Source organism: Xenopus laevis, chromosome 9_10L, assembly GCF_017654675.1.
Source record: "Xenopus laevis strain J_2021 chromosome 9_10L, Xenopus_laevis_v10.1, whole genome shotgun sequence".
Taxonomy (NCBI): domain Eukaryota; kingdom Metazoa; phylum Chordata; class Amphibia; order Anura; family Pipidae; genus Xenopus; species Xenopus laevis.
The window spans coordinates 79,822,189-79,842,583 of record NC_054387.1 but is presented as its reverse complement, the minus strand read 5'-3'; the positions used below and the strand labels follow the sequence as shown (position 1 = coordinate 79,842,583).

General features: G+C 36.9%; 1 protein-coding gene across 1 annotated transcript in view; it reads left to right on the top strand.

Moving 5' to 3' along the window:
- sestd1.L (SEC14 and spectrin domain containing 1 L homeolog) overlaps positions 1-20,395 on the top strand; it is a gene marked incomplete at its 5' end in the record, with an annotated part of 101,349 nt that overhangs the window by 41,571 nt on the left and 39,383 nt on the right. Inside the window, 3 exon segments of the mRNA NM_001092417.1 lie at positions 3,269-3,377; positions 7,852-7,942; positions 14,972-15,085. Coding sequence (NP_001085886.1) covers positions 3,269-3,377; positions 7,852-7,942; positions 14,972-15,085 — 314 coding nt within the window.

The window sequence follows — 20,395 nt, the reverse complement described above, 5'->3', positions numbered from 1 at the left end:
TTGCCCCCATTAAGGGTGGGTGGCCATTCCTGACTTCAAGAAAAGAAAGTATACCTGCACCTTACATGTTGGTTAGTAACAAATTCTGGTTTGACAAATGTTCCTTTTGGTAGGTTAGAGATGGACACAGGTTCTACGTTTTTTGTCTAACCTATTATAGCACTGGAAGTGTTAGCTTGTTGTTGAAATAAAGAGTCCAATAAGTAACTAAGGGTTATTATGGATTAAAACACATGTAATATATAGTGATGCTCAAGTCTCTTTTATGATGAGTTGCTGGGAATTGTTCTTCGTTAACTTTGTGCTTTCCCATTTAGACCCAAAAGGGGTTTTGTAAGAAATGTCTGTCAGGAGCCAAATTATTCAAGAGAGCTGACTAAATGTGATAACGTTGTTGTGTTCAAAGGCCATTTGTATCTAAAATATTTGAATAACTGGGCTAAAAATAATCCAGTGCACTTGTGATAATGCATCATGCTCTGTGGTATTTCTTGGGCTTTCTAGTGACTAGTCATAGGAGGGATTAGCCTCTGAGACACAGAAGGAAACCTATGCAATGTATTAAAGCTAAATATAAAGAAGAAAGGCTACTGGCACACAAAGGGGATACACCCCTAACTTTTTATTATGCCAAAACCACAGTGTTTTGGGGGAGGCCCATTCATCAGGTCAATGGGTTGTGTTATTAAGGCTACAGAGAGCCTTAGGCATTATTATTCTTTATGGGCGAGTCCACTCCCCCTGGGACAGGGGAAACGTAAGCTGACCATTTTTAGCAAGAAACAGGAACCAACTTCACTGCCATGTTAACAGCTGTAGAAATCAGAGTCTGGTGCTGCTCTGTTTCAGTCCTGTGGCTACTGCTGAAAAAGTTATACTAAGTAATTACCTTTATTCTAGACTTTAATGTACAGTAATTTTTTTAATGACTGCTCATGATGACATTGCAGCTTGCAAAGAGCATAAATGCTTTGGCATGATGAGACAAGGTGCAGGCTCTTTACTTTATTGGAAAGCATCATGTTTAGATGTTATAAAGCTTTAGGTAACCGTATATATTGAATTGCTTTTCTTTCTTATGGATAACCCCTTCAAATGAATTTGTATACACCCGTTGGACATTGCATTGCTGATAAAATGTGATCTAGGATGTCTGGAAACACTCCTTTAGGAACATTGTGCAGATACATGAGCATAAAGGCAGCATGCAAAGCTCAATGTAACCCATCCAAGAGTCTGCTCAGCTTTATGGAATGAAATTCGCAACATTACAAAAGCATGACAGCTGGCACGAACTGCTGTGTGGCTGCTCTCCACTCTGTGGCTTGGTGCCACATTTCTTTTCTCACTTTTTTAATTGCACCTGCTATTTTTTTCATGAGTTGTTTATGGTGCTCTGGGCTCAAAAATCTGACATTATTTATCTGCTATTGATAAAGAAGGCAATTTACTTTCCAATGTAGCAAAGCACCTGCTGGTGTTGCTACTTCTCCCAGAATCCTTTGCTATAATTTACAAAATGTGTATTGTGTCAGAGGCCATTTTGATGGCATCCTCCCAAAGGGCAACTAAAGAGTTCTGTTGGCTGAGCAATTTTTTTGTAAGTGACCAGGTGTGTGGTAAAATTTTGAATTTATCCCTAGTCTTGGCTAGAAGACGGCTGTCTACTGATAAAATGTTGCAATGGAAAAAAAGAGGGAAGAATGGTAATAGACAGATAGAGACTTACATTTACAAATAAGTTTAGATTGCTGCTTTCTTTTTTCATTATACTGAGTTCTTCCCCAATTTTTTTAAAAAAAATGTGATATATCAGTTGTCAGAAATGAAAAAAAAAATAATAGTAAAGAGTAATAGTAACAAAAAAAAATCGGAATATATCATGTAATGTTAAGTTTCAAGCAGAAAAACCGCTACTTTAAAGACATAAGCTAAATGGGAAAAACTCTTCATTTTGTAGGAAATAATGAGTACTATATTTGTGGCTGTCTTTATTTGGGGATTAAAGGCATTGTTCAGTATAGAAAATAAAAACTGGGTAAATAGGCTGTACAAAATAAAAAATGTATGTAATATAGTTAGGTAGCCATGTAATGTGTAACGGCTGTAGTGACTGGATGTCTAACATAATGGCCAGAACACTACTTCCTGCTTTTCAGCTCTCTTGGTTTCCACTGGTTACCAGGCAGTGACCAATCAGTGATTTGAGGGGGAGCACATGGGTCATAACTTTGCTTTTGAATCTGAGCTGAATGCTAAGGATCAATTGCCAACTCACTGAACACTTATGTCCCACGTGGCCCCCTTTAAAGTCACTGACTAACTGAGAGTTAAAAGCAGGAAGTAGTGTTCTGGCTATTATGTTATACATCCAGTCACTTTATACACTGCATTTGTGGCTAACTAATGATATTAGAAAGATTTTTTATTCTAGACAGGCTATCTATTTATCCAGTTTTTATTTTCACACTGAACGGTTCTTTTAAAATTATCTTTAAAAACAGCCCCTTTATTGGCGCTCCCTATGGGTCAGCCTAGCTGCTGATTGGCTCCCATTCTACAGTGCCGCCGGCTTCCCCTGCTCAGACTCGAAAAGGAGGCAGCAGCAGGAGGAGGATCAGATGGGCACGACTAGCAGGGTTTTTGCAGAAATTTTCAATAAATCAACCCAAAATACTACTATTTTTTTAAGCAAATTCCTTTTTTATTTATTTATTTTTTATACCCAAAATGCCTCCTTTAATTCTTCATGAACAAAGCAGAATAGTTAATTAGCATTAGTATTCCTTGGAACTGGTATCCACGTGCAGCTTTGTACTGTAGTTCTGTATCCAATACCATAGCTATTTAGTAAGAAATCATACATAGTTTACTGTTCTGTAGTAATAATAAGTAAAAATAAGAAGGCAAAGTTCCCTAGCAACATGGCATGATGTTAATATTGCATAATTTACCCAGCCAGCTGTAGAGCAGAAGCTACTGATGCAATCTTAAGGGTTTCCATAATATGACCAAATGTAAGATATTTTAAAATGTAATTTTTCAGCTTAGTAAGTAATTTTACTCTGCAAGCATCACTTTTCTTAGGAGAGAATGGGAGTTGTTTGATAAAAATTTCTGATTGGTTTAAAGATTCCACGTTAAGTGCAACTTTAAGCTTAGCTGTTCTTTCCTTTTATATCTTGCTGTAAAGGCTGAATTTATGTTCCTTGGGTTGCAGAATGAAAAGGGCACTTTCCTGCAATTAACAATTTTCTTTCTTTACTAGGAGGAAAGGACAGAAGAAGTGGCCTCATTCTGACAATCCCACTGTGCTCGGACCAGACCAGTATGGATGAGCTAAGTGTTACCCTGGATTACTTGCTCAGCATCCCAAGGTGACTTTCACATGAATAACATGAATTAACTACTTTGAACTTTTGGTTATGTTTATAGTGTATATATGGTGTGTGTGCATATATACATACAGGAATAGGATCCCTTATTTGGAGACCTGTTATCCAGAAAGCTCCAAATTGCAGGATGGCCACCCACCCATTATATTTCATTTCTATCAAATATTTAAAATTTTCAAAAATGACTTCCTTTTTTTTGTAATAATAAAACAGTACCTTGTACTTCATCCCAGCTAAGATATAATTAATCCTTGTTGGAGCCAAAGCAATCATATTGGGTTGAATTAATGTTTAAATTATTTTTATTATGTTTCTTTGTAACGAAAAAAAAAACCCACCAAGACAGTTTTAACTTTTAAATTGCAAAGCTTTTATGAAGAAATTACTTACCAATTCTCTGCTTCTGTGCGGTGCTCGATTTCTCCTCCCTGGCTATCACCTATAGAAGGCAGGGAGGAGAAATCGAGCGCAGCTCAATGGATCGTCACCCTGTTGCCGTTTCTAAAGAGGAGCGCATATAGAGAATCGGTAAGTAATTTCTTAATAAAAGCTTTGCAATTTAAAAGTTAAAACTGTCTTGGTGGGTTTTTTTTTTCGTAACAAAGGACACTGGTCCTTTAAGGTGACCATACACGGACTGATAAAAGCTGGCGACAGACCAGAGTCGGCAGCTTATTGGCCTGTGAGTGGGGCTCTCCAGCTGGCTTCCCCGATTAATATGTGGCCTAAAGTCGGGCAGATGTTGATCGGACAGCGTTACTGGAAAGTTATGTAATTTGCACATACGTATCCATTCTTTGTCTTCATCCCCAGGCTGTGTATTTGAGGAAGCAATTGTCCGCTGTTCAAATAGCACCTGCCCACCTTCTGCATTATGGGACAAATGGGAAGACTATAATAAATTATGAAATTGGAAAAAACAGACCAATGCAATTTTGTTCTTATGTTTTTCTTTATTACCATATATGGGCAACAAATAGGTACAAACATATTCACATGTTTTTGACACCACTCGTTTTTCCAAACCCCCCCCCCCTTTTTTTTTACTTTCTCATATAAATTGAGTCTAGGTCTTTGGCAGGGCCCTACTGAGAAAGTGCAGAATTTAAATAGACTTGGACACTGTCATCATTTTATAAATCCTGTTTAATATCCATCTTCCCCCTCTTGTAATCTAACTTTAACTATTGCTTTCTCAGCAAACTCAAATTCCCCCAAAAATTCCATATTTGGGTAGAACTGTTAGGTGTTTTTTTGGATCAGCAGTTGACAGTACAACTGTAATGATTTAGTACCCAGTTGCTGTCCAAATTTAGTGCAATAATGTATTTGTATTAACTCGTTGAGAGCCAGAAAGGTAAGCACTCCTTCAGCCCATTTGTAAGGTTAAACACTCTTTCTGGTTCACATAGAAATCCTGACTATATACTGTGCAATAAATTGAATCACTCCTAATTATTTTCAGTGAAATTTACGGTAAGTACAATTTTGCTTTCTGAAACTGCATCGCCCTCTACTTCCATAACCTGTATTGAAAAATGCAGCTCATGTAGGGAGAGTACTGTATAGGCAATACTGAAAGCAGTGAATAGTGGGGGAAACAGCATATCTGGACAAATGGACAAGGTTCTGCATGGGACCCATTAGTTAGTCCTTTTACCTCCTAGAAGTAAATTAAATGCATCGGGGAGCTGTAGCAAAATACCAGATAATTCCATCAACAGCACATTTGTATATGTCCTAGAAATATAATATATTGTGGCAAGCTGGCGGCTTGAACACGTAACTTTTGGGGGAATTAGTTAATGGTGGGCAGGCAGCATAGGACAAAGGAGCATAAAGACAGGGACACACAGCTTCTTCAAGGAAAACAGCAGTTTATTTTCCCCTTTTAAACAAACTTAAACCGTCCATTATCCACAGACACAGGGGTGACCAATGTATCATACAAACAAATCATAAAATAAAATCTAGCCCACTGGGCACAACCTTAAAACTTTGGAGCAGTCCCTGACTAGACTGGGCCCCTTGTGGACTACCAGCAAACAAAACAATGTTGTGGCTCACCCCTGTACTCACAGGACTCCTTCCTGGTGGTGATTGTTCAGCCTCCTGGCACAACTTTGTCAGGGTCACAGGCTCCCTCTGCTTCATGCAGTATCAGGCGGCACTCCCAGCTCCTCTGGGAGTTCCTAACATAGCCAGGTCTCATACCTTCTGTGTCCTGCTGAGAGACACACTCTCCCATTCTAATTAACTTTAAATAGTCTTTCCACAGGACAGCTTTCCTGTGGAAGGTGAACTCCAATCTCTGGACTGGATCTGCGGAATGGAGTCCCTGGCTACTAAAGTCTTTAAACAGAGCACTGATTCTCTCTTTAATAACTCCCTTCCTGGAGCCTATCTCAGTACCTGGGGAGAAATTAAAGGCTAGAGTGACCTTTTTCCACGTTTTCCTAGTCACTCTACCACTATATATATATATATATATATATATATATATATATATATATATATATATATATATATATATATATATATATATATATATATATATATATATATATATATATATATATATATATATAAAAACTCTGTATCTGCTTTATATATGCTGTACCTTGTAGCAATTCCCTGTTTTATGAGCCTTGAGTCAGGACAATGTAGTACAGATGGTGCCTGAAACAGCCCTGAACGAGTTGTTCTATTTACAGACCTGCTTGGAATATAAAACAATAGCAGCTGGAAAGCAGACATGACTCCTTATTACCATAGATGAATATTCCCTGCTCCCTTTCACGTTAGACATTGTTCAGTTTAATTAAGAACAATGTGTTAACTTCGGGATCTTGAAGCACATTTTTTGTGATGGAGTTGTCCAGACTCCTTTGTATGTAAACAAATAGTCCAGCCACTGTGAAAATTTGCAGCATTGTTTTGAGATTAGTTTAAGACAATACTTAAAGCTACAAAAAGTTTTGACAAAAAAGTTGGAACTTTATGGTGCTTTCCTATACTTGGCTGCCCTTGTGCCAGCAACCCTGCCCATGCTCACTAAGGAAATAAAAATTCAGACATAATTGGAAAACCAAGCTTTTATATTTGGGCACACATTTGCTTTATCACTTATAACCATCATCATAAAGAGCTCATTAAAAATAATCAGCCTACAGTTTTTCTTACCCTGTTAAAGTGGATGTCATAAGTAGCGACAAGTGAAAGAGCCTTAAGCCCTCAGTTACTAACCCCACTAAAAACTGTAGACCGTAGGAAAGGGAAGTTGTGTTGTATAGCAAAAAAGAGTTAATGGCTTCCGATGAATGTCTGTTTTAAGTAGGGAAATTACAGATATAGAAGAGATGGAATACAGGAAAGCAGTTTGGTTTGGCGGTGGCAGTTATGTGAATAGTCAACAGGCACCTTATCTAGTTTACCTATTACCTAATGAACCTGGAAGAAGTAGGCTTATGTCCACCTTAGGTCTTCAGGGTCTTGTCTAATTGGTTGCATTTGCAGACTTGTATTTTAATTCTCTGGGCAGGCCTATTGTTGCACTTTATCAATGAATCCTGTCTTGAAAGTTATATGTCCAGTTGCATATCTGGTACCCTCTGAGGGTCCAATCATTCAGATTTGTGCTCTATACAGGTATGGGACCTGTTATCCAGAATGCTTGGAACCTGGGGCTTTCTGGATAACTGATCTTTCCATAATTTGGATCTTCATACCATAAGTCTAATAGAAAATCATGTAAATATAAAATAATCCAATAGGCGGTTCTGCTTTCAGTAAGGATTAATTATATCTTAGTTTGATCAAGTACAAGGTACTGTTTTATTATTACAGAGAAAAAGGAAATCCTTTTAAAAAATGTTGAATTATTTTGATAAAATGGAGTCTATGGGAGACAGCCTTTCCATAAGTCTGAGCATTCTGGATAGTGGGTTTTGGATAATGGATCCCATACCTGTATAAGCTAATTTGGCTATGGATCCAGAATAATCAATCTTTCGTCTGATTTAAACATGAGAAAATTAGGGAATGGTAGGCTGGAGGAGGGAGGGGGGACTACTAAGTACCCCCCCATGAATACAATGCATATGAAAGCAGTCGCCCTGCCATCAAAGCTGCTAATTCAGTTGTTCTGTTCTACATGCCCTGTAATAGTTGCCAGCTGTCTGTAATGTCCAAGTATATCCTTATTTTTGACTCACTATTCCTGGAAAGATGTGTGCATGGTTTGTGCCAGGTTTAACAACTGCAAGTATTTTAGGGTCAGTTTCCTCTCTTATTCAGCATATTACATCTATTACTTAAAATGCAAGACATGAATTTAGGCATATGGCACACAATACCCAATTATAGGGCAACAATTTAGGACCATGACTCAGTTTGACCTCTGTGATTTAGGCATTATTGGCTGACCCTGGATACATTTCTGTATTTCTGTTTCTAGTGAGAAGTGCAAAGCCAGAGGGTTCACAGTTATCGTGGATGGAAGGAAATCGCAGTGGAATGTGGTGAAGACTGTGGTTCTCATGCTGCAGGTAAATGAGCTTAATGCATGATTTTATGCATGTTCATAAGTTGACAATTATTCCATGCTCCCTGGATTCCTTTAGTTAAATAGTAAATGCTTTTTCTTGGTGAGTCCAACATTCACTTTCTTTCCCTTTTTACTTTTCTCAGGGTTTTTGCCAAAATACAGTAGAGCCCCCATTTTATGTTTTTCAGGGGTCCAGAAAAAAATGGTTTAGAATCCAGAAAAATTTTAAACCATGGAAAGGCAATATATGTTGTTAGTACCTCAAAAAAACTGTAAAAATGCAGGAAATGTTAGACTGAGGTTTCATTGTAGCTCAAATACAATAAACATTATCATAAAAGGAGCCCCTGCCTTGTAATTTATAATATTCCTATTTAAATTTAGATATATAAACTACAATTCCCAGTATAGGAGTTGTAACCCCCTTATTATTTATAGGCCCATAAACCCACCAATCCTGTCTTTCCATCTCCACCAATAGAGACTCCAGAAATAAAAACTGTGCTGTGGATTTGGCAGCTGCCATGTCTGGCCCTTACTTTTTCTGCCCTGGCTCTCTGGTGGCAATACTAACCAGGGACATGTAAAGAACAGACTGGCTTTCAGTGCACATGCTCTTGTTTGGTGATCAGAAATTATATTGGATTAAACTTCCCAAAAATTGGGATTCAGTGATTGTTATTGCATATTCGAACACTATGGCATATAGATTTTTCATTGTCGTTACTTGAAGCCTGCAGAATATCACTTTTTATTAATTGTAATCCTAAATGCCTCCGGTTGCCTCCTACCCATCAACATTGCATGAAAACAGGCACTGATACATTTTCAAGTAATTAACTCAGGGTCATGGGCTACCCACTAGTGTTTCATAACCACTACCAGTCGCTGCATATACCATAGTCTTTAAACTTTGTTAAAAGCCGATATAGACATTCTTCAAGCAATAGATTAATTATATGGCTTTTTTTGTTGAGACAAATAATGTAAACTCATGTCCATAACTAATTTAATAATTTATTGCTTGTAAAATCAAAGCAAGTAGTCCTGCATTTTCCCATTATAATTTGGTCAGTGGAGGGACATGTAGAACTCCTCATCAACCAATATGGCAGCTAACTCAGGTTAATTATTACAAATGTGCAGTTAGACAAAACTGTCAGTGCTAGATAGTCTATCCCAATATGTTGTGCTGAACATTAACTGCATGTCTGCAAATTCACATGGAAAACAATTAGTAGCTCTAACAGAGCAGATATTATTAATCCTTTCCAGCATTCTGTATGTGATAAAATCAGGCCTTAGATTGTAAGCCTGAAGTAGGAAGCAAATAACTTTACATTCATATGTAGCGTTTCAATAAAAACTCTACAAAATGAGAATTATTGAATTTCTGAGATTTATGTTGTTTTAATTCCCTATTTGACAATGTTGGGAAAAAAAAGCCCAACGCCTGCAGAAACTTTTTTAATAAATGGTGCTCATATTTCATTCAGGGTCACTGACCCTCCTCAATTATTTCAGTTGTGGTTAAGCATTGTTTGCCCAAGGAATGCCCTCATTTTGTTTGTCTTCTTGAACTTAAGGGTTAGCATACACCTAAGGGCATAACATGAGCTTTACCATCATTTTGTTGCAAAATCTACCTTTATTAGGTCCATGCCTGAGTGTTCACTTCCCCCCAATAGCCACGTTCTTTGTACATATACAAACTGCAAGCTCTTATGGGCTTGACACGTGATTTTTTTTATGAATGTTGGCTTCATTTTTAATTCCCCAATGTGTTGTTGCCTTAGGCCCTAATTGTGTGCAACTTTAGGTTGCAGCAGTGATCATTGTTTTTATTAGCATTCTGCTTGTTTCCAGTCTGCAACTATCTGATCTTTACAGTTACTAACCAAAGCATCTGAAAAATAACATGGCCTCAATTTTATTCTTCTTCTTAATTTTTGTTAATTAACTTTGGTTTGGGCTTTACATAATATTTATACAGTTTAATATTTGTCTTCCAAAACACTGTGTAGTTGCTAGCATGGTTAAGCTCCAGCAACCACATAGCCTTAGAGCTGCAGACAGGCAGTGCAAAATAAGAATTTGAATTAAATTGCAAAATGCCTTAGAATAGCTCTACCCATGTTGTGCTCAAACAAAAGTGAATCTTCCCTTGGTGGATGATGGGGAGGCATTTGTTACTAATGTGCCATGCTATTAGTTGTAACCAATTTAGATGACCCTTTTGTCACACATTTCCTTTGCCCACAAGGTGACTGGCCCAAGATGAGTTCTTATAAAAGAATTTACTGGCAGGAGAGTTTAAGGAAAAGAGAGTCAATATCAGTGGAACACAGAAGGCCAAATATTGTGCTGATATTTAACTTTTTTGGTGTCAATGCAATACTTCATCAGCATTTCATGTATCTGTGATGAGAAGCATATAAAACCTAAAAAAGTCAGTCAAGGCTAAACCTTTTAAATACTCTGGGTCATCATTGTGTGCCTCCATCTCTCAAGCATCTTAACTGCACGGGTATGGTATTAGTTTCCATGATGCCTTTGGTTGAATTAATAATAGCATCCCATATAAGGTTTAGACATTTTAGCAGGGTTTTTTTTTTCTTTTATACAAGGTCAACAAGGTCTCTGTATGAGAAATTTTAATAACATTTATAAATTCCCACCGGATAGTGATTCAAAAAAAGGTTATAATCTAACAAATTTATTTAGGCTATAGAAAAACTATAAAACCCAAGATCAGTAACATTGAATGGGCCTAGATTTGAATTATAATTTAGTAAAACACATCACTCACTTGGGGAAAAACATACAATTCTTTGCATATTTAGAGGGGGGTCAGCAATCTGAGTTGGTTCAAAAGAGGCAGAAGATATGCTCCCTGGATGTAAGAACTGATCAAAAAAACCATAGAAGTATAGTTCATATTGTGGTGAAGGAACTCCGATCAACTGCTAGATGAATTCTTGGTGACCTTCAAACATAAGATACAACAGTTTCAATATGTACCATCCACTGCTACTTCATTTTATGTATAGGACACCCTGGAAAGCCCCACTGCTGATCTTCTTCTGATTCTTTCCACCTTTGACCACCGACCCCATCTAAAGAACAAATGCTCTGGCAGGCTAAAAATGTATAGTTATTGTTACTTTTTATTACGCATCTTTCTATTCAGGCCTTTTCTATTCATATTCCAGACTCTTGTTTAATTTAATGCAATGTTGCTAGGGTAATTTGGACCCTATCAACCAGATTGCTGAAATTGAAAACTGGAGAGCTGCTGAATAAAAAGCGAAATAACTCAAAAACCACAAATAATAAAAAATTAAAATCAATGCAAATTGTCTCAGAACCTTGCTGTCTACATCATACTAAAAGTTAATTTAAAGGTGAACAACCCCTTTAAGGACTAAATGCTGGACTGTTCTGAAGTCTAAATCTCATTGAACCCTTGTGGAAAGATCTGAAAATTGCAGTTGGGAGACGGCATTCTTCTGGTTGAACTGGAGCAGTTTGCAGTAGAAGAGTGGTCCGTATTGTCAGTACCTCAGTACCTCAGTACCAACTGAAATGAAGCCGTTTTTTTTGTCGAATAGGTCAGTTTTCGATCGAATAGGTCGAATTCGAATTGCACGAATCGAAGTAATAGCGCATTCGATCAATTTGATTCAACGTTTTTACACAAAAAAAACTTCGACTTTCAAAGTCCACCATTTGACTCCAAATAGGTTCCAGGAGGTCCCCCATAGGCTAAAACAGCAACTTGGCAAGTTTTAGATGGCGAATGGTCGAAGTTGAATTTTTAAAGAGACAGTACATGATAAATTTTGATATTCACATTTTTTTCAAATTCAAATCGAATTTGGACTAATCCCTAGTCGAAGTACACAAAAAATAGCTTGAAATCCGAATATTTTTCATTCAAAAATTCACCTCGACCTTTGATAAATCTGCCCCAAGTCTATGACGTCAATTTTGTAATTTTTTCATATCTAAAAGAATATGTTAATTTCTGAGCAGAATAACAAAGTTCTGTTGCTTACAGTAGATAAATGTATTTCTTTGACAAAAAAAAGTGCAAAGGAGAAATATTTTTGGCTACAGCTTTTTTTAAGGCGCCAACATATTCCAGTTTGGTTTGTAGGACGACTGTTCAGAACATGGTGCACATTTTAATACAGGCTGTGATTTATCAGCAGCCTGGCATAATTCCCCAAAAGCAGTGCTAAATGTACCTATTGTTTGGCATTGTGCTTAAGCACTTCAAGAGAGCTGTGATTGATGTAAATTGGTTTAAAGTTCAGCTCTGTATTTAGTTACCAGCTGGAAGGGCTGAATAATGGATTGAAATTTGAACTGCAAGTAACAGCGAGAGCTTTGTCTCTTTCCTACCAATCAGATGTATTGGAATTTTCTATAGCTTCATATCTCAAATTTATCTTTTGTGGAAAACATACAGAACTGTTGTTGAGAAATCTTACTTAGGTTACTGATTTATCAGAGACTGGATTATTCCTTTTTTGTAGCATAATCAGCATTCTGTTCCCCTGCTGAACTGGTCATAGACGATAGGTATATTTGTGTTTAATATTGCAACAGCTCAACATCAGTGACTTGCTGTATTGTTAGTTAGGATTTTATTATCTATTAGAAATTAAGGTTAAGGAAATATCTTTGAATATTTCAGCAGTTATTTTTTGTTATAAATGTAGATTGGAGTAACTAACATTCAAAATCTGTAGTTTACTAGTGACATGCCCAATAGACTGGTGGCATAATCCATTGATATTATTTCCTCAAATGTATGGATTGGTTGCAAAGTGTTTTTTTACCTGCGGCGATTCCAGTAGTGACAGATGCAAAATATTTCCAGGTGCTTTGTCAAAAACAAACAAGAAGTGGGTAAAATAGTACAATAGAGAGCAAAATGTATTTTATTGCTCTACTTTTACAAACAATAAATAATTAAAAGCTGGCTTGGCAGAATATAAAGAGCTAAAAACAATTAATTAAATAAGATCAATTTAAATATCAATGTATACATTATACTGTATAAAACCGCTCAAGTTCATTCAGTTACAATTCATAGCAACAATAAAGTTCATGTGGTCCGAATTAGATTTGAGGAGAAAATGGCACCTTAGTTTCCAGCACTTGAAGCTGTGTAAGAAACTCTTAATTCCTGGTGGAAGTTTTGTAGTTAAATTCACCACTTCATTAACATTAAGAAATGCCCTCTGCTATACTCGAAAATTCCCAAATTTATATTTGTGATCCCACACAAGTACAATGTCCCATGTACACACACAAGTGGGGGGGGTAAAGGGGTGGTCTGTGATGTCAAAGGGGGGAGAGCAATGACAAAATGGGGTGAGCAATGATGTCATGCCGGTTCAAGGAGGATCGGGGTAGAGAGAGAAGGTATGTTTTTGCTAGGTTCTGGGTGATTGCAATCTCAAGGGGCGGGCCCGTGGCTGAACTTTTATTTCCAGCTTATTACAAATGGCTACTAACTAAATAACTTAACTTATTCATAAGCCTTGGCAAGTATTTTTTACCAGCTAGGTCAGTAAACTACCATCTAGGTGGCAACCCTAGACAGCAATCAGATTTTTATATGATGGACATATGCAGGTCTGTAGAGCAAGGGCTTTCATTATGTGTTTGTGTTGCTTCCCCTGTGGGATTTTCAGACCTGATCAATAGATATATGGTTAATTTTTGGAAATATATGGCCACATAAACTGGCAAATCAGTCTGTATCTGGCTGATCAGATTTTGGAGGTCAGATTTTATCTGATCTTGCCATACAACACCACGCAACATCACAAAATTTGTAGGATTCTACTAAATATGACCCCCCTCCCTACAGTTCAATTTAAAGTCGGATCAGATAAAGTTGGATGGTTTGTTCATGCATCTACATCAGACAGTCAATGTATTTCAATGGGAAAAAAAGTTGAATCGGACACCATCAGATTTTTGTATCCGTCCCATTATATATTGACCCATCATGTGTCTACATCTGACTCGTAGAATGTGTTTTGTCGATCCAACATCATCCTACAAAATCTCCCATGGAGTTTAGCCCTTACTGGTTAGGTCAGTGAAATACCAGCCAGTTGCCAACCCTACATGCAGCTTTTTAGAATCTAGAGGGAATTTTGTTTTAAAAAGCTTATTTTTATTGGACAGGCAGAAACTGAACAGCACAAATATTTATTGGGAGGTGATCTGAATACACAAGGTCTGTAGCGTGAATATGTAAAATGTAATAGTAAATCAAAGAAGTTGAAAGAGGCTGTTTCTGTAAGATATATAATATATTCTACTTCAAATTAACACACAGTAAATGATACAAAGTGCAAACGAACATATTACACAAAATGTTACAAAAAATTTCAGTCCCAAGCAGGTCCTTGTCCTCAGACCCGAAATGTTGATAACCACCAATAACTTCATTAACTTTGATAACTTAAGTGCTCCTATTTTTATATAATTCAAAAAAATATATAATTATATAAAAAAAATATATGTGTGTGTGTGTGTGTGTGTGTATATATATATATATATATATATATATATATATATATATATATATATATATATATATATATATATATATATATATATATATATATTATAATTAAAACATATTTAAATATAATTGCATGTTATTAGATTTATTTGCATAGGTGTTTTACCTCTGTAAACTGTTACACAATTTTGCCTGTGTTATGACCCTAAACGACAATCTGTGAGTTTGATTTTTAGCTTTGATTTTGTCTGATGTAAACGTCTTCCTGTAATGCTGGCTTGGTTTAAGATGTATGTCATTGCATATAGATAAGGAATTGAGAGAAGCCTAGTAAATCCCTTAGTGAATTTCCTGTAAATGTTAAAATGGATTGATAAAATCCCCACAGCCTGCCCTTAAGTTTCCCTTTTCCTGAATGTCACTCTTTTGAAATGACTCTTTGAAATACCTTTAACACCTTTTTTTGTTATATTTCAGAATGTTGTTCCAGCTGAAGTTTCGCTGGTTTGTGTGGTAAAACCAGATGAGTTTTGGGATAAGAAGGTCACCCATTTTTGTTTTTGGAAGGAAAAGGACAGATTGGGTTTTGAGGTACAGTATGCTTCTTCTTGTCCAAGAAGAACATTAAAAAACTATAATATCTAAATGTTGCATTTCTATTTATACAGAATACACACTGCATTTCTGAACTTTTTGCAATCTGCATGATTTTCAGGAAACATGAATTGCATTACATTTGAATGGGTTTCCTGCCCAAATCATCACTATGCTTTAGCCAATGTGAAATATACTACTCTGAAACAGAATTGAGGAGGGATTTTATGTGTACAACAGAGTAGAGTAGTACGTTGTGAATGAAGTATAATCTCTGTAAAGTACTTTGGAATATTTCATTGGTATATAAATAACAACAAAATAGAGTATCTCCAGCAAACTAAAAATACCATCCTTTCAAAGGCACCCACCTTGAAAATACTACCAATGACAGTAGAAAAGAGAGCACTCTACCAAGCAGGATACTGCTAAAATGACATTTATATTCAAACTTCAACAGGCATGTGTTTTCTGTTGATAACTGGGTTTTTTTCAGTCTGTGTGTTAGGATCCTATCATCAGTTGAACCAATTTTCAGTCCTTTATCTTAAAAGATCATTGACTCCATGTCAATGGGTTTTATGGTATATATTAAGGAAGATCCTTTCAGTTTTATATATAGGTTTATATTTTAGTTATTGATTATAATTGTGTTGCTCATCATTTATTATTGTCAAGTTACCTCTTAGCACTGTTTAGCTCTAAAAATGTACTCATTATTATATATCTTTTAGTTATGCATCACCAACACATTTACACAGTGTTGTACAGAGATTATACATCATACACATTAGTCTCTGCTTACAGACTAAGGTCCCAAGTACGTACAGAGACAGCATGCAAATTCCTTATAGATAGTGCCCTTGCTAGAATCTAACCACTGCAAGGCAGAGTATGTATTCCCAATATATGTTTTGTAATTAAAACAATAGGTAAGAATTTTTTTCAGCACAAGACCTATTCATTGCCCTCATGGTGAACAAAGGGGGCATACTGCCCCTTTAATAATGCAATTTTTGCATTTTGACTTTAAAGGAAGTAGTTTACTTACAAAAGTTATTGGTTTCAAATAATAAACCACAAATGACTTCTTTCAGTTGCTTTTTTTAATTTAGGTATGGTTGAGGATTTTTGGAGTCATTACATTCTGACTGTTCTCAACAGGAACTAAGACATACGAGCAACTACTGTATCAAATGGTAACAGTTGCTCTGTAATAGACTTTAGCAAACTTTTTCAGTAAGCATTCTCAGTAAGGGCTGAAGCTGCAGGTTGAGAAATCCAGGCAACACAGGTGTGAAATTATCATAATTGCTCTATAAAAGACTTTTGTAAGGGCTCATACAGACGAGCGTTTGAAGCGTTTGAAGCTGTCTGGTTTTATGCATTCAGCCGCAGGGGAGCACAGGAGTAGACACATTCAGTTTTTTTCAATGGGGCTGTACTTACGCAGGCGCATGTAGGCTACAAACGCAGGTTGAGACGCAACATGTTGCATTTTTCTCCTGCGTTCGGCGCCTACATGCGCCTGTGTGAGTACAGCCCCATTGAAAAAAACTGAATGCGTCTACTCCTGTGCTCCCCTGCGGCTGAACGCATAAAACCGGAACGCAGGGGCATGCAGCTTCAAACGCTCGTCTGTAAGAGCCCTTAAACTTCAAGTTAGGGAGCATGCATAGTAAGAGCTGAAGCTGCAACTGAGAAATGCCAGCAACAGTATACAACTGGGTTGACTTGGCTACAAGTAGAAAACAGTGAGGATGATGAAACTTAACTGGCTTTTTACCTGTATATTTTTAAATATACAATAATAGTTAAAATAGGCATCCATTGGAAAAAAAATCATATTTTGGTGGTGTACTGTTGGAAAATGATGCCCCTGGTTTGATCCTCTTGAAACAAAACAGCCTATCGAGATTTTCTAAAGAATATCCCCCAATCAAGTTCTGCCCCCCCCCCTTTACCTGGAGCCCATACTGCCTCCTGCACCGGAAAATACTATTGTGTTCATATCCAGTGTGTGGGCTGTATTATTTTGGTGATAGGTACCCATTAAACTAACCTGTCACACCCAGGAATTCATGATGTCCTTAGAGGATTTCCAGATAAGGGGTCTTTCAGTTGGATTTGGATCACCATACCTTAATTTAAGTCTGCTGAAAATCATTTAAACATTAAATAAACCCTATAGAATTGTTACCATCAAATACAAGCTACTGTTTTCCGGATATGAAATCCTATACCAGCACAGACATGTTTTATAAGAAAGTTATAAAATGTTTTGAGAAAAACTTATCCCCATTAAATTCACTTTAACCACAGACACAGAAACGCTTTTTTTATTTCCTATTCCCCTCCAACTCTCTTTTATTCCCACAATAATAATATCTTTGGCTCTTGCTAAGGCAACTATATTGTCTTTCACATTACAATTCTTGAATTACAGCGTAGTAGAGAAATTGGAAATAAATTCCTTTGAGCTCCTGTTACTTATCGGATGACTGAACCTTGTTTTCTGAAGGATCATGGTAACACTGCAGTAAATCAGTGCAAACAAACAGACTAAAGCAGCCATGTCTAGCAAATACTTCCAGCGTATACTGGGCATTTTCAACAGCCCATGTGAGACTAGTAAAGGCAAATTACAGCAGCAGCTAAGCTCTCATTCATTGTCTATTTCACTTGTTTATGTTCCTGGCTCTTTATTATATTAAGAAGAGTAGTGGCATGGTTTAGGATGGTCTGTGCTGCAGTGGGTATTAATACCTCCTGCTTTAAATTATATTGTTCAGTGTTTTCCTGGTTTAAGCAAACCCCTGATTTCAACCCTACTAATGCCACACAATGTAGAATCTACATACATATCACTATAAAATACAGTCATGTCATGCATAGATTCTACAATTCTGGGCTTCCCTTTGCTCTATGTCTCACTGCTTTTTTTTCAATATGGAAAGGACAAATATTAGCCTAGTTTTTCATATCAATAACAGTAATGATTTCTTATATATATATATATATATATATATATATAATAAAAATATTAAAGAGGACATATATCCACCCTTATATCAATGTAAAATTTTAACATTTTTTATGTAAGCAACCCTTATTGTTCTGTCTGGATGGGGAACTTGACAGAATGGCAGACGTTTCAGGTATTAATGCAAACTGTGGCATAACTATAGAGGATGCAGACCATGCGGTTGTGCAGGGGCCCGGGAAACAGGGGGACCAGCACCACAGCGTCTGCTTCTTCTATAGCAAGTGGGGCAGCTATGCGCGCCGGGACCCTCTGAAGATTTTCTGGCGGGGGCCCGTTATGCTACTGACTGCACTACAGAGCCAAATAGAGGGGTGTCAGTAGATGCTTTCTGCATCAGTAAATAAAGCTTTTGCTTTTCTGCCTGACAGATAAGTAGGGGGTGCTCTACCTTCATGATATTAGCAGTATAAAAAATGCTAATATCATGAAATCTAAGACAATTAATAATGTAAATTGCAAAAGTGCTTAGGAGAGCAGTTTTACATTAAGTTTTAAGAGTGGGTAACATTTAAAATTGCTATGCTAAACATTACAAACTAAATAGCACTGGGTTTATGATTTTAAAAAGTTAGAACAGTTCTGGGGCTGTTGTGGTTTGGCAGTAATCGTTAGGTACATAGATGCAGACTATGACGATTTTTTTTTCCTACCTGTGTCAAATAATGGCAAAGTAAAATAATGCCTTGCACCTTTCTGGTGTTTTCTTTGTACTGTGTTCTGTCTATTTCTGCCTCACAGGAATTTTGTATCGCCCTCTCTACCCAATGTCAACTTGCCATAGATATATACAGTATTCCTAGTTCAGCGATGCCTATGCATTACGGTCTGGAGGGTGTGTTGTATATGGAGTTATTACATCAACTACAGACAGGAAGCTGTTGCAATATAAACTGTTCCTTTAAGAGAAAATATAATTTTTCATTTCAATGAGCATTATTCATTTTCCAAGGGAGAAGTAATTGAGCTGGTCACAGTGAAAAGTGCTCCTGCTGCTGTTTGGTTTTTAGCAGCGCAAAAGCTGATCATAGTTCTTGGACTTTTAGGTCCCATTGCCCAGGGTATTTCTGGAAAAATGTAATAACACCTGTAAAGCTTCTGTCTAGTAACCCATAGCAACCAGAGGGTAGTCTGTGGTTTAAAACAGAAATTAGATTAGTTGCTATGGTTTAATTTATATGAACTCATACATGTGTATTCTCTTTTGTTGCTAATCCTATTTTATCCTGCCCCCAATAACCATTTTACCGCTTCGTTACTCACTTCATGGCATTGCTTGGCAGAAACAATCATTCAGTCTGGTGAGCAGTTTTTCTTAGGGAAGAGCCATTGTTTGTCAGCCTTTTTGCACTGCAACCAAACCTGTAGATTATTTCTATGTTTTAGTCCTTTTCTCTCCACCAACTATTGGATTATTGATACATTACTGGTGGGCCCCCAATCACAAATGTACTATGGATCTTTGTCGGTTTGAAGAACTGATCTGTCATTGAACCATATTATTTGAATACATTTTGTCACAGACCTTTTTTTATTCACTAGGCTCATTCCTAGTGGGAATTTGGCATTGTAACTGCTTTAAAATGCAGTCCATTTTTATTTTTTTATTTTTGTTTTGACGTCACAGTGAATTATATTGCAGTACTGAAATCCCTACGCATTTTCCATGTCCTTGAAACGTTTGAGGCAATTACTGCTGTTTTCTAAGTTCAAAGCAATTAAAATCAATCCGATTATTAACACATGTCCTGTAAAGTAAATTGACCCCTTGGCACTTTATTACACCCAAATGAATGCAGAGAAGCCATACTACTTTCCATTTTCCCCTCCTTTGAAAAGAGTACAAAGGCGCAGTAGTGCGGTGATTACAGCGTCCATGCTCCCCCCTGTGAAGGCAAAGGAAATCATATGCAGAAATAATTGAAAGAAAAACAATGAGCAATAACAGCCATGATCAGGGTTTCCAGGAAAGTGTGGCACAGCCGCCTTTCTATAGCAATGTCATAAATTTGCCTTATTTTAGGAACCAACTGTGCAGGAAGTATATGAAGGTATAAAATTGCCTTTTCATGTTGCCATTTATTTTTAAGCAACCATTATACCCTGCATATACAGAACAGAGCAGTATTACTGATATACCTATGAAAGAAAGAGGCCTGCTGAATTGGTCACCCATTCCACATTTGCACAGGCTTACAAATCTTTGATTCTACAAAAATACTCTGCAGTGGTCCTTCCCAAGTAGGTGGGCTTTTTTCCCCAAG